Below are 14,348 nucleotides of genomic sequence, written 5' to 3'. Positions count from 1 at the left end.
GGCAAAAAGGAAGTAAAATATTCTTAAATAAAGGGAATGAAAGTTGATCTTTTTAAAAGAAAATATTTATTAATATATTGCAAGAGATAATTACATTATCACAAGCAAATTCTGAGTATGCATGCTGCAATTTTTTTTTCCATTAGCTGAATAACTCACAAATTAGATATAGAACCAAGTCCTTATACAGAGTAATGAGTGTATGAATGTTAGGAATGGAAAATCCAGTAGAAATTACTGGTTATCATCTCTTTCCATCTTGTATAGAAACTAGTAAATAAATAAATATATAAATACCATGAAAATCACAATAAATACCAAACCCACAGTCTTACAGATCCTGCAGGATAGATTTCTGAAGTTTTAAATCACAGTCTGCAGTTGGCACTAGCTGACTGTGGCTAGGAAACTGTTGTTGACACAACATACTACAGCACTCCAGGGGAGCAGGAGGAATTATCAGTTTGCTGCTATAATAGCAAAACAATAGGGCTTAGTACAAACAAGCTGTGCTGTAAGTGCATTGCACTTAACTGACTGTGTCTGACTAAAGTGGCTTCCAAGAGATCTTCATTTCCCCTAGCAAGCCACTTTTCCTATTTAGTGTCTTCAGTTTCACTGGACAGCGAGTCACACAGCACTGACCATTATGAAAGACTTCCTTAAACAGACGCAGATAAATAAATAAATAAATAGATACACGGATCTACAATAAACATGAGACACCAATACAGAAGGTGGAAGATAGAACGCTGTGAAGTGCTTGCTCCAAATATTTCTCCCAGTGGAAATCATGAGCAGTTTTGAGGTTTTTTCCTGGCTGGAATTTTCTCACAGTGGTGCATCAGAATTGAGCTGAGCCCTGTTAAGAGGTGAGAAAAAAAGGGTGATTTAGAAGGTGGTTCAGAGAACAATTGTTGTGGATTAACATTGCATAAATAGTTAAATGTAAATGATCTGTTTCCAACTGTATCTATTGTTACTGGAATGCCAGTGTTTGCAAATCTGGTGCCCAGTTAGGAAACTTCTGCACTATGAGTTTCTGCATTCACTCTTACCAAAGAATTCATTAACTTGGAAATTATTTGGAATTATTCATGTAGGATACTGAAAGTAAGGGGAAGATATTTTTTTTTAAATCCCCATTTTTCATGAAGTGTTCCTTTTCCTCCACATGGAATTGCTGGTACTCAAAGGTTTAGTTGTGGTACAGTCATTGAACAAGTGCACTGCAGAAGAGCCCTCACAAGAGCCCAGTTCTATAATTTAGCAACAAGTTTCCCCTTTCTTTACCTCTGAGTAAGAGAAAATGGAAACGTACACTATGAAACCCCAGAAGTTGGCTTTTCTGGGAGGTTTAGAACTTAACTTTCCAATCTGAGAGTGAATGGGACTTACTTGGCCATAAGTGCCTTTACGATCAGCTGTACCCAGGGAGCAGTGGGGTCCAAGCACACCTCTCTTCCATCCTTCAGAGTAGCTCTGCAAAAAAGAAAGAAGTTAGGAAACTAGTACACTGATTTGTTTTATGCACAGAATGTAGTACTGCATGTTTAGAGCTTGTATGCCTACGCTCACAACAGTCACACATTCCTCAAAATTTTCCTCAAAAAATATGGGCATTTGTTAACAATTTGTTTACAACAATAAGGATTCTCAAATGAGTGTGAAACATCTAATGACAAAAGAAATTTTAGTACCATATGGATTAGAGCATTTTACTCCCACCTCTGTGCTATTCTAGACCAGAGTAATTTCAGTGTTTCTCTAAATCTGCCTGAGAGATTTAAACTAAATTATTACTTCATGCATTAAGAACTGACTAGCCTTGGTAACTCATGTTCTAGCACCATAGAACGAATATTCAATAGATCTCATGAAAGATAAATCATAGAATGGCTTGGATTGGAATGGACCTTAAAGGTCGTCTGGTTCTTGATGATCACTTCAGGCATATACAAGCTCAGAGAGACTATGTGAGAAGCCCACAGCCACAGCAAAATGTACGTTGCCCTTGCAGATGATTTACTTACATGATTTCAACGTTCTTGCAGTGGGGGCCGCTTGGTGTCAGCTTCACATCTTGAATGGATTTAGGGTGGATGAACTTAGAATGGGTGCTTATGCACTGGCACCGCAGCTCGTTCCCCATCTTTACCAGGGTCCTTCCTGTGAGCACAAAAGGAAGATTGCACTTTGAGGGGCAGTTAGCATTGCTGTATCAGCCAGTGAGCATGGCTGCTCTGTTTTAACTTGCTGAAGTCCTACATTTGTTCAGGCTGCTTAAGTCCTCACAATATTGATCACAATACTGACAATCACAATCTGTTGCTTATTTTTTTCAGAAGAGCCCACATACATTAAAAATTATATTAACATGTCTTTTTCAAGTAAAACCACATATTTCATGTTCACTTGTACTGACTGTCAATACTGTACAATTAATTGCAACTTTTAGTATCTGGATTGATAGACTGGCATGTGTAACGAAGAGAGAGGTCTGTTATTTTTCCCTAATTTGAGGCCTGACTTTGCTATGTTTATATTGTTTGTTCTCCATTTACAGCTGCATATTGCTTGCCTGAAACAGTAAGATTATTAAGTAACAAATATGAAATACTGAGTAGGAAAATACTGCTCTTTGTGGAAAGGTACAGTAACATTCAGACACTTTAAGAAGATCCTGTCTCTAGCCAAATTACACTTTAAATGAAATACAGAATCAAAATGAATTTCATTAGAATCCTTAAAATATTTCACACAAGATGTCAGTAACTCTTGAGTACAAGAGCTACAATAGTAATTTCTGGCTGAAGTATAACTGTTGAAAACGTTTCAAAAGAAATGAACATGCAGAAACAGGCAGAAAGCTATCTCTCTGAGGACACACATCTCAGCAAGTGCCAAGATAGTGCTGGAGTTCTGTGGATCTTGGGAGGGATTTACTTACCTTGTGACAGAGCTGCTGAAACCAGGAGGAGAGCCAGGACAACTCCAAGCTTGCCGTTCATGGTTAGGAGTGTTTGGCTTGTCTTCTGAGCTGAAGTTTTGTGGAGCTGTGACCTCTCCTGTCAGAGAACTGCTGATGTCTGAACAGGGAGACCCATCGTGCTTTTATACAGTTTTGTGCCCAAGTGCAGGGCTCTGCTAGCATGTAGATTGCGTTAGAGGAATTTCCCAGATGCAGTAAAAATGAGTCACATGACTGTTGTGAAATAGTCTAGCTGACGATGAATTATTCTGCTGCAAATAATGCAATATATTAATTTATTAAAGTATGCAAATAATGCCGTTGCATTTTAGTTTCTTCTGTAGGCTTTTGTAAATTTTGCTTTTTCTGTAATGTATATGCTTATTTCACAATATACCTGTATGATAACTTCAGTTCATTTATGTCATAATTCTATTATGGCATGTTTTGTTTCTTCATGGCAATAACTGGTTTTGTCTTACTGATTTTAATTTTTTGGTATTTTCTTCTTTTCTATTGAAGTGGTATTGTACAAAATAAATACATCTTCAGCTCATTCTGTTCAGTAAAGGAACTGAAGGTGCAGTATTCAAAGTGTTCTGATGGATATTTGATTCTAAAAAACCTTGAAAACCATTCCTGCATTTTTCTTGTCACACATGCTAGTGATTGAGGAAGCTTTGTATGCAAATACAATAGCAAGACTTGCTGAATACATCTGCTGTTGTTTGCTTTATAAATGTCAGTATTGTTAGTAACTAATTTCTCTTTCAGTTACAGTAATCCTAGGTCTCATACAGGGAAATAATAGTAAATGTTATGGTACTACTGTAGACATGCTTGTTAAAGAACTGTGTTGTGTGAATACTGAATATTTGTTTGTTGTGGCTGATAGAAATAACACTGTGCAACAGAGATATTTCAAGGGAAAGCTTGGATTCAAATGCTGATCTGTCATATAAAGGAAGACTTACATTTTTACCCATTTGGAGTGTGTGTGATAAGATGAAGTCATTCTCTGATGCTGTAAAAATTTTGTCCTTTTGACCATGATGACTTCTGCTGTTTGTCATCTACATCCTCAAAGTTTCATGTTTTGTGGTGTGTGGATTTACAGAGACACTTCTCAGCTCTGAAGAGTTAACAACTCGTCTTTAGCATGTTTAATAGTTTATAATTTCTTATATTTTACTGTTTACTATTGGCTACAAACTCACTTGATAAAAGGAAAATCCATCTGTTTCCCGTCACTATCTCAGCTGACCCAGGAAACAAAATAGCCAAGTTTAACTATTCAGCCACTTACTGATTCAACAAAAGATACTACTTCTGGCTGAAAACGGTGCTTCTCCTTAGCTGTATGTCTTACAAAGCTTTCCTGAAAAAATACATCTAGTTTTCTGAAGGCATGAAAAAGGAGGGAATTATACCAGATACTGTATGTTTGTTTTATTGTTTATGTCAAACTTCGAATGAGCTTATTCTGAACAAAATTTGGATGATTCTTTTCTTTAGGGATCTTTTTCTTTATCTCTGCCTCTACATATGTATGCACGCACACAGAGAGTAATTAAAACTTAATTCGTGGTGCTAATTTCTTTGTAATTATTTGCAGCTTTATGTAATTCTGGTGTGCACTGAAGTGCCATTCATTCAAGGGGAAAAAATCCCCCATGGATTACCAATTACAGCCACTGACTTTTTGCCCTCCTTAGTGCTAGAGTAAGCTATTTCCTGAGTGTGGCAGTAACAGAACCGCAAAAAATCCCCAGGACAAAAACGGAGCCAAGAGCCTGCTCCACCTATATGATTAACCCTGCCCTGGGGCTAAGAGTAAGTATCAGTCTAAAGGAGCAGGATGTTTGTAATGAAATAAAAGCCCACTATGTTTTCTAAGAGCTAAAGCGTCTCTTCTCACTAAACTTTTTTTCCAGTATGACACAGTTTCATAAAAATTACGTGAGGATACATAATAGAAATGTTGTGGCATAGAAAGGTTGAGATGTGAAATCAAGCCAAATTCCTGGCACTCCTAACCTGTGTCCCTGGGAGTGCTGTGCTTCACCCAAGTTCTCCCTGTATTCCTTCAACACTTTGCCCAGTATTTGATCCCAGTCCCTGCCTCCATGTGGGAACTCCAAATCCTTTATTTGATTTTGGCTGGGTGTGTTTTCCCAGCAACCATCATAGATGACTTATGCAAATGGAATTGCTGTACCTTTTGAAGGATAATGTCACTGACTGAGCTGATACTGCTGTGAGCAGAGACCTTCCATAGTTAACCGTGTTAAAAAACATGCCACTATGAGAAGAAAGAATTTGGGCAATAAGCCAATTACTGAAAGACTGCTGAAAAGGGAAGGAAATACTTCCTTTGCTTGTCTTTAAGGCAGCGTATGGGATGTGTTCTCCGTGCTGCAGGATGTCAAAAACTATTTTTTTTTTTTACATGACTCAAAGTGTTGTGCAATGAACACAGAAGTCAAAAGTTATTTTTTAGGGTCTTGGCTGGCATCACTTGGAATCTTTGGATTCCAAGCAAAGGACAAGCAAACAGAAGGGATGTGGTCATGTGGTAGGGATTCCTGAGTACTCTGGTGACCAAAAAAGACCATCGTGAGGGATGAGGGAGAGCTGGGCTCCTGTAACTTACTGTACCTGGCTGCCTCAGTTCAAGGTAGATGCTCTAACCTCTGGGCTGATGAAGTTCTTTTCTCTGGTAAAATTAAGAATACATCTTTTTTAGACAAATTCAATTCTCTTCCTTGGAAAGTTGCAATGCAAGACCTTCCCCAGAGGCACAGGAGCCATAGCTTCACTGTAAAATGAGTTAAGCTTATTCATGGTTTGCCCTCTGTGCCAGTCTACACTACCAGTCTTCTGAAGTCACCTTCATTTCCCTGAAAAGGGCTTGAAGTTCACCAGCAATTCCACTTGACCTGTGGTGCATTGCGAATGGTCACTTCTGCTCAAAAACTGTGTACAGTGTTGTGCAAACTCTTGTGGAAGTTTGCTGTGAGGCAACCCGCTGGAAGCAGATACATAGAGAGCAGACTGTCTCCTGAACATCTGTTTTTTACTTAGTGTATTGAGGAAGTCATAACAAGGAAAGGGAAAAAGCTTAGGGCAACTTGTGGGACTTTTTTCACTTTTTTCACACTAAATATAGATGGTTATGTACCTGTAGACTGATAACCACAACTGTTGGACTTTTCTGAATCCCTCTAGAATCACAAGATAGCAGGAGAGCTTTTTTTTTAAATTGATTTACCTTTTAATTTGTAAATAAAGTGGTACAAGTATATACATTTATATTTATATATATATTTATAATAGTTTCAGCTTTGCTTGAAAACAGTCAGTTCTTCATTGTAGTATTCATTTAAAAGACTGTTGTAGGCTAAACAAAATATGAAGTCATTGGCAATGTTATGAATCTAGAAATAAATTATACAATAGCATGCATTATAATATTAATGTAGAATAACTTTAAATATATATATTTGATCTACCTGATATTAACAATGGAGATTCTAAATCCTACTAGAGAGTGTTCAGGGACCAGCAACTAGGGTTTTATCTGCTAGATGAAGGCTGCTTTTATTCCTTTAGTCACATTTTCCTATCATGACTGGCAAGAAGCATTTTGTTACTGCCAAGCAGACTATAGAAGTAAGATGAGGATGTGATGGGAGGAAATGGACAAGAAGTTTGCAGAAGTTTGTCCTGGGAGCTTCTGATTAAATTAGAAGTGAACAGCAGGCAATATACATCACGCATTAATTTCTGATTCTTAAAATGTCATGCTGTTATTCTTCTTTCTGCCTAAACTACAGCCAACAAAGCTTTGTAATGTCAGCTTGAATACTTCCAAGTAGCACAGATTGTTTCAGCCTAAGCCCCTCCTCGGGCAACACACAGAGAGATTGCTGTGCTTTGTCATGCTTCAGCCAGTGGAGCTCTTCATCCTTCATCTTGCTGTGTCTGTCAGTGTCTTATCAGTAAGTGGAAACTAGAGCACAATACGTACCACTTCAGAAATAACACAGGCAGTTTAGTAATTTAGTATTACTAATTTCAGCTGCTTCTTTCTGAAAACCATTAGTTGACTGTCATTAGGCTAACCCTGAGGCTGACAGTGGGTGGCTTAGAACTGCTGATGAGACACAATGAAGCACCTCGCAGAGCATAGTTTAGCTACCAATTTTCTGGATCTAGTAATGAATTCACACCTATCCATTGCTTGCAGCTGTGTTGCATGCCCTGTCAAATATCTTTCAGCTGAAGCCACTTCTAAACACACTTCATCTCCTTTAGTCACTTTCTGACTAATATTCCCCATTTTAGTGAATGGTATCTCTCAGTTATTTAAATATTTTGTTAAAAGATCAGTTTTAAAGATATACTTCCAAAAATTTATTTACTTGGCACACATAGAAAATTAAGCCAGCTTTTGTCTTTGTACTACCCATTATTATGACTGTCAGGAACAGCTGTTATTAAGTATCTCTCCCTCTTTCTCAAGGATGGGTCTTTCTTGGAGAGATGGGTATGAACTCACTTCTACTATGTTCACCCATGGGTGTCTTGCTTTTGAAAGAAAACTCCTAACATTGTATTTGTGTGTATTGGATTTCTTTTTCTGAAATGCTGTTCACTGCTGAACCTCATCCTGCCACTTCTATCATACAACTTCACATAATTCTGTAACCATATCCTAGTGACCAGACTTGAATGCCTCGTTTTTATAGGAGTTTGGGAATTTCTCTTTTTTTAACTGCTTTTGCTATTTCCTGCACTGCCCTTCATCTGGCATTTTACTGCCTACTCTGAGTATCCTAAGGTCCTTCAGCAGTTCATCGAGGTTGATCTTAATCTTTCCTACCCTTCAATTACTGTCATCAGAATACCTTATCTCCTAGCTAATTAGCTTCCCAGATCAATAGTGGATGTGCCAAACCAAACAGGACTGCACACAAACTGGTATGGGAATCCCTGGGTGACTTCCTTTTTCCACAAAAAGCTTACTTTTTTTAATTCTTTCCTTCTTTTCCACATATTCATCTGTTAGTTGTCTAAATCAAAGACCTCTTAACCCCAGTGTCTCATCTCTAATGTTTGCTGAGAGCTGTGAAACTCTTTTGAAAAGGCAATTTGACTAGAACTGTGGGATTTTCCAATCCATAGGCTACTTGTCACCTTACAAGAACTTGTAGTGCATGAAAGACTTCTTGAACCAAAATTTCATCACTTGAACGAATTAGGTTAATATTATTATGTCCACATGTTCTTTATTACTTTCTGCTGTGATCTTCTATTTACTGGTAATTCTCTTCTACACACTCTGTAAGTCTAACATCAAGGAAGTACTGTCATTAACCTGCCAACCAAGAACAAAAGCACAAATAGGAGAAAGTTGTTCAGAAACGAAGAGATACATGGACACATTAAGAAAAGAAAAAATCTTGTTCTTGCGCAAACATTTCTTAAAATTTAGGGTAGGAGATGCATAAAACATGGCATGTAAATATTTTAACTTACTGGCAGAGGTACATTTCCCTCCTAGAAACTGACACAGCTTCTAACAGACTTTTAAAAAACTTTTTAATTCTGAAGGATAATGAATTGAAGATTCACATCTCTTGCAAAAAAATCAACATTCACAGTTTTAACTAGCAGCATTGCTCTTGCAAGTCAGCATAGCATTACCAGCACCCCCTTTGGCCAACCTAAAATAAAATGGCTTTTGCCCTTCTCTAAATCTTGAATTTCTGTCAAGCTTTCTTCATTGAGTTTAAATGCCTTGCACAAAAACTTGTGCCCAACAGAGTTACTTTGACAATGTTGTGGACTGTCTTTTGATAGTTATGATTGTGATCTATATTTTGATAGTGTCTTATTCAGGTAATTTGTTTCTGTTGTTCTGTGAAAGGATTTTGGCTATCATTTTCAGTTTGGCTGAAGGGATTTAGATACCTAGTTCTGTACAAAAAAGCTTTTCTACTCGTTGAGCAGAAAAAGATAAGGTTAAAATGACAGAGGGATTGTCAGCTAAGTCACTTAAGCTATTCTGAATATTTAATTTGTTCTGTCTATGAAAGGAGGGTGTATCTAACAATGTCAGAATAACATCTGGTTCAGATTAGCACAGAGCAAATTTGTTTTTCTTTCTAACATCCTGCAGCTAAAATAATCATAGGTGTTTTAAATAAAAGATGAATAAAAGTCTTAAGTAGAATATCTCTTGAGCATTAAGTATGTATTTTTTTGCTCACTGGGAAATTTAGATATTCTTATTTTTGTGGAGAGAAAAAGGTGATCTCAAAGAAGAAACTGAACCAAAAGGTGATCTGATAAAAGCCAGCATCCATATGAAGTAATTTTGGTAGTTTTCTAAAATTAGTAAAGGAACTGGTTTTGAAAAGGGCTCTGCTAAATTAGAGTCTTGATACGGTGTAGAGGGGAAATTATTGTTTGTTGTGGACATACATAGTGTCTACCTTTTTGTTGTCAGGGAGCAGGACAACACAGGTGGAATTTTTAAGTGTCTCAACATAAAAATATTTTGCTAGGAGAATTAGTCCTTTCATGTCTTCAGAGTTAATATTGGCAAAGCAGGAACAACACACGTGTCCAGCCCAGGTTTGACAAAGGTAATCATCAAGTCAGAAGAGGTATGGTGCTTGTCTTGGTTTGTGATGGGGATCTGAGAATTGGAACTGCGTTTCCAGTAAGAACTGTTATTGCATTCTCAAGAGAGGCCTCTTGTAATTGCATACTGAACAGAATTACATTTCTGTTTTATCATTTCTATCCAGCCTCTCAATCACTTCTCACCTTTGGAGAAAGAAGGGATATGGTTCAGTCTGTACTGATGCTCTACGTGAAGTCCTAGGAGTAATTTGAATGTGAAGCTGAAATTTTGGACAGGAGCATTAAGAAGATACATTCTTTGGCCATTATTCAGCTGACAGTAACTTGGCTGGAATTTTACACATGACAAAGGCCGTGCACGTAATGCTTTACCAATGTTTCCAGTAAAACTGGTCCTAAACCCTGAAGATATACACGTACTTTCATGGCAACGTGTTTGAAGTTTTTCTTCCTCACTTTTTCTTGCTTGCCTCACATTAAGTTACTGAGGTAAGCCAGCTTGTAAAAAATCATCCAGAAACCAGAAGTTTCTGGTCCTCAAAAGCTGGTCCCATGCAAAATTCTGTCCTCTTTACATCTTGAAGTTGAAGTCTAGCAGTCTGTAATGCACTGGGACAGGGGCAGAGATCTGAATGGAGGCAAAGCATGGAAGGGATAGTTGTCATCTTGCGTAAGAACTTGCTTAAACGGTAATAAAAACTGCCTTTTTATCTTCTTGCACCATGAGCAAACATACATTGTTTGTGCAGAGTATAGAGTGGCTCCTTTTTTGGAAAAGGTCAAAGAAAAACAGATATCTAAACAGTTGCTCAACTGTATGATTTTCTGAAGTGTTTGCTTCTGGTATTCTCGCCTTTTCAGTGTAAATCACTGTGTCACAGGGAGGCAGTAGCCTTACAATCAAAGCTCATTCCTTATGATTTCTTCTGGTATAATCCTCCCTTTTCTGTGGATTTCAGAAGGTGCTCGCTGACTCCATTACAGTTTATCAGGTACGCCTGATTACAGTAAGTTAATGAGAAACCTGGTTTTGTGCCAGATCCACAGCTGACATACTGTTTTACACTGCTACTGTGACTGGGATTTCTGTGACTCATCATTGTTTGTTCGTTACTTTCTGCCTGTGGGTTTTATCACCCAGGTCTCTGAAAAAATTAAGTTTAGCAACAAAGGAGGAAGAAAGTTGACCACTTTTGTATTTTTTTTCCTGCTGAAATCATCTGCATGTAGTGCAGACAAGAATTCTCTGATGTACTTATCTGTCCCGAGTCAGCCACCACTTGACCTTGTGAGATGCCTTTATGTGATACAGAAGGAAAGTTAACATATCCTCCTATGTCAATAAGGAAATTAATAACACATGATACTGAAATAAAGACATTTAAACAAGCATTTATTAGGTACCTAAACTTCAATGTTTTTCATAAATAAATAAGTAATGAAAGCATGAAAACGTCATTGTTTTCCCATAAATAAATAAATAAAGCATAAAACCTTCAATTTTTCATAAATAAATAAATAATAAAAGCATGAATACCATCTGCATTCTTACAGTGAAGTATAAATTAATTAATATGAAAGATACAATAAATATCTAACAGAAATCAAATGAATAAAGTGCAGTTTTCATAGTCAAAAATACCATTAAAAAGTATGTTTATAGCTTCACAACAATAATTCACAGTACATAATACCTTGAAAATTATAGCTCCAAAACTGATGCCTCAGACTTCTGGATTACTGACTCTGAAAGCCCTCATTTTCTGGTGTAGCCCACTGTGAGAAGCAGTGACCTAGCTACAGCTGGTGCTGCCTATCAGCACATTCCTAGAGAAAGGAGCTGTTAGGCAATTTCTAAACTATTATCAAAAAGGGAAGATGTCATTTAAAGAAAGACCTGCAGAGAACGCACCACACTGATCCTGCTGTGGCTAGCAAAAATGATTCCAGAATTATCTTCATCTCCTTTTACAAGCCTTTTTTTTTTTCCCCTACTTTTTCTGGTTTCAGTGTTGTTTTTTTCCTGCATAACACCTCTTTAAAAGACATAAACTGTAGTTGTCTATAAGCTACAAAAAGAGGGAGGACATTCTCTAGACTATCATGGAAGTGTGAATGCAGGAGGCAGGAGAGAATGAGCTGCCGGTAGCTGAATGGTGATGTCTCGCACTTCGGACTTCCTGGAGGAGGTAGGATGTTTTTGTTCTTTGCTTTAAGACACAGTCTCAGTCGTGGTGCCTGCCCTATAATGAAAATGGAAAAGAAAAAGATTAAAACTAATGGAACAAGTATCACTTGCTGGAATTGTGTGAAAGGATTTGTGCTGTGTCCAAGTGCCTTGTAAAAGCTGCTACATAAAAATGATAAGGCATGCATTAGTATGCAGTTACCTTTTCACAGGTATTTAGTAACTCAGTGGACCTCAGTAGTTTGATCTTTCATTTAACACATCTTGGGTCAGATTTTCACCCACTCACCTAAATGGTATTCTTTTTGAAAAAGTTATTGTTGCTTTCTACCATTGCAAGGAAAAAAACAATCACTTGATACCTGACATACCGGAGGACTGAGCACTTGAGCTGAGGTTTTCAATATTCTCGTGCCTTATGAGAGCTGTAGCTAGCATTTGCATGGGATGTGTGGCACACTAAGGGGCTGAACCTAATGCTATTAGTAAAGCTCAAAGCAATCACAGTATTTGCTCCGGTTAGTAAACTTCCTGGTAGCAACTTCCTGATGAGACAGAATTGTTGAACAATGTATGCAGTGGCTGTTTGCTAGATTATTCTGAATACTTCTCTTCAATAATTTGTGCCCAGTGAGAAGAAAAGACTCACTTGTCCAAAATTGCCTTGATGATCAGCTTCACCCAGGGAGCAGTGGGATCCAGACACACTTCTCTGCCATCTTTTAGAGTAGCTCTACATTGGAGAAAAATAAGGAAGGCAAAAGGTCTATTTAGTGAATTTTTCCTACTTAGGTAATTTCCCCTTTTTTGTTGCAACATCACGGTTCTCTAGATACACACCGATATGTTCTCCCTTAATTTAAGCTGTTATCAGTTGAGGCTGTAGCCTCATACTTTTCTTTTTTTTCTATGGTTCACATATTGCTGTATGTGTGGATGGATTAAATTATCTTCAGAACTCACTGTTTTGAAAATTGCTTTGGTTTTTTTTAGACAGCTTTGTTCGTATTTGTGATGGTGTTTAACTGAGGAGCTGAATGTTTCCATCTTGATTCAGAAACTGTATTTGCTACTCCATAGAAATGCTGCAACAGTAAGATTTCTGGAATTGTGACTGAACTATGTGAGCTCTATGCTAATGGTTGTTTTCCCATTGACTTCAGTAGAAGTGTGATCATAAAATGCATGTATTGATAAATTGCTCAGTACAGCTCAGTGGCTTTAATTCTCTTATGCCAGAGGAATTCAGAATTTTAGAAATTGGCTTGTTTGATGAGTGCAGGTTTATGCTGAAATATTCCATGTGGTATTTAAGTACAGATTTGCAGAAATGATGCAACATATGACACACATTATGTCATTTGTAAGGGCATCAAGTGTTGCTGTCCTGGATTCTGATTAGCCAGGCCTGCTATCTTGCCACGTCTCTTAGAGAACACTTACATCATCCCTAATGCAAAACCTGTTTCCCTTTTGTTAAGTAACAGTGAAGATTTTGCAAAAGTGCTTACATGACTTCCACGTTCTTGCAGTGAGGTCCGCTAGGGGTGAGGTTCACATTTTGAATGAACTTGGGATGGATGAACTTGGAATGAGTGTCTATGCACTGGCATCGAAGTTCAATCCCTGAACGCACCTGAGCCATACCTGTAAAACAAGGAGAGAAAAAATAAAAGCAGGTAATGTATAGACTGTTTCACTATTTGCACAGAAAACACATCTTGTTTTTTCTTAAAGCATTAGAAATGATTTTTCTTTTTAGGAGTCAGATGACTTGAAAAATGTGCCTTCAGCCATTCTTTTGGGCTGCCCAATAGCTGTCACTATACAAAAACTGTTCTTACTGCAGCAAGTGGTATAGGGAAATGCAAAATGATAATGACTGAGTATCAGCAGTTTTAACACTCAGCTTTTATTAGGCTAAACTTTGTACATGGCTACATGAGATGGATTTACATGGATTTGCTCTTTCCATCAGGGAAAAATCTAGCCCCACATAGAGTTATTTGCTGCACTAAAAGATAGCGTAATATCTCCCCTCATAAGCATTCACATTGGCAATCAGTTATAAGGATTTTAGGAAGGATTTCTTTACCTTTTGTTCCAGCCGTTGAGATCAGAAGAAGAGCCATGACAGCAGCTACAGCCTTGCCCATCATCTTTCAAGAGTTTTTCTTCTGTGTATCACCTGAGTATGGTTCTGTGGTGAGGGGTTTGCTCCTGCAGCCTTGAGGGTGGTCGTGGCTGTGCTCTGGTATCTGCCTTGTTTATATACAGTCCTGGGCCCCCTGCATCATGAGTGGGTCACACCACTGGAAACTCCTGAACCTGTAGCATGCTATTGGAGAGTGAGTCACGGTGGTATGGGCAAACCCCTTTTCTTCAGTGACCATGAACTTGCTTTTCATCAGCAGGAAGAACTTTGTTAACTGAAGAGCAATAAAAACATAGAATATGTACAAAATAGCCCTTTATTTAGCTTTCTGTACTCTGTATTTTCCTGTGTAGCACTTGTTCTCTTGTGAGTGCTCTCTT

At 37.8% G+C, this 14,348-nt stretch overlaps 2 protein-coding genes across 2 annotated transcripts; both read right to left on the bottom strand.

Moving 5' to 3' along the window:
• Nucleotides 1-215: 215 nt before the first annotated feature.
• On the bottom strand, nt 216-3,114 carry LOC136048451 (interleukin-8). Its single transcript, XM_065736103.1, has 4 exons — nt 2,951-3,114; nt 2,034-2,169; nt 1,399-1,482; nt 216-862 (listed from the first exon to the last, which is right to left on the bottom strand). Exons 1-4 carry the CDS (start codon nt 3,009-3,011, stop codon nt 832-834), a joined length of 312 nt encoding a protein of 103 aa, XP_065592175.1. The 5' UTR covers nt 3,012-3,114; the 3' UTR covers nt 216-831.
• An 8,142-nt stretch (nt 3,115-11,256) lies between these two features.
• Nucleotides 11,257-14,026, bottom strand: LOC136048450 (interleukin-8-like). The gene is made up of 4 exons (XM_065736102.1): nt 13,909-14,026; nt 13,325-13,460; nt 12,463-12,546; nt 11,257-11,868 (listed from the first exon to the last, which is right to left on the bottom strand). Exons 1-4 carry the CDS (start codon nt 13,970-13,972, stop codon nt 11,838-11,840), a joined length of 315 nt encoding a protein of 104 aa, XP_065592174.1. The 5' UTR covers nt 13,973-14,026; the 3' UTR covers nt 11,257-11,837.
• Between the last annotated feature and the right edge of the window lie 322 nt (nt 14,027-14,348).

The sequence above is a fragment of the Cyrtonyx montezumae genome, unplaced genomic scaffold, assembly GCF_038088225.1.
Source record: "Cyrtonyx montezumae isolate F1298 unplaced genomic scaffold, pur_monq_1.0 scaffold_2, whole genome shotgun sequence".
In the NCBI taxonomy this organism is placed as follows: domain Eukaryota; kingdom Metazoa; phylum Chordata; class Aves; order Galliformes; family Odontophoridae; genus Cyrtonyx; species Cyrtonyx montezumae.
This window is presented reverse-complemented; position numbering and strand designations above follow the sequence as displayed.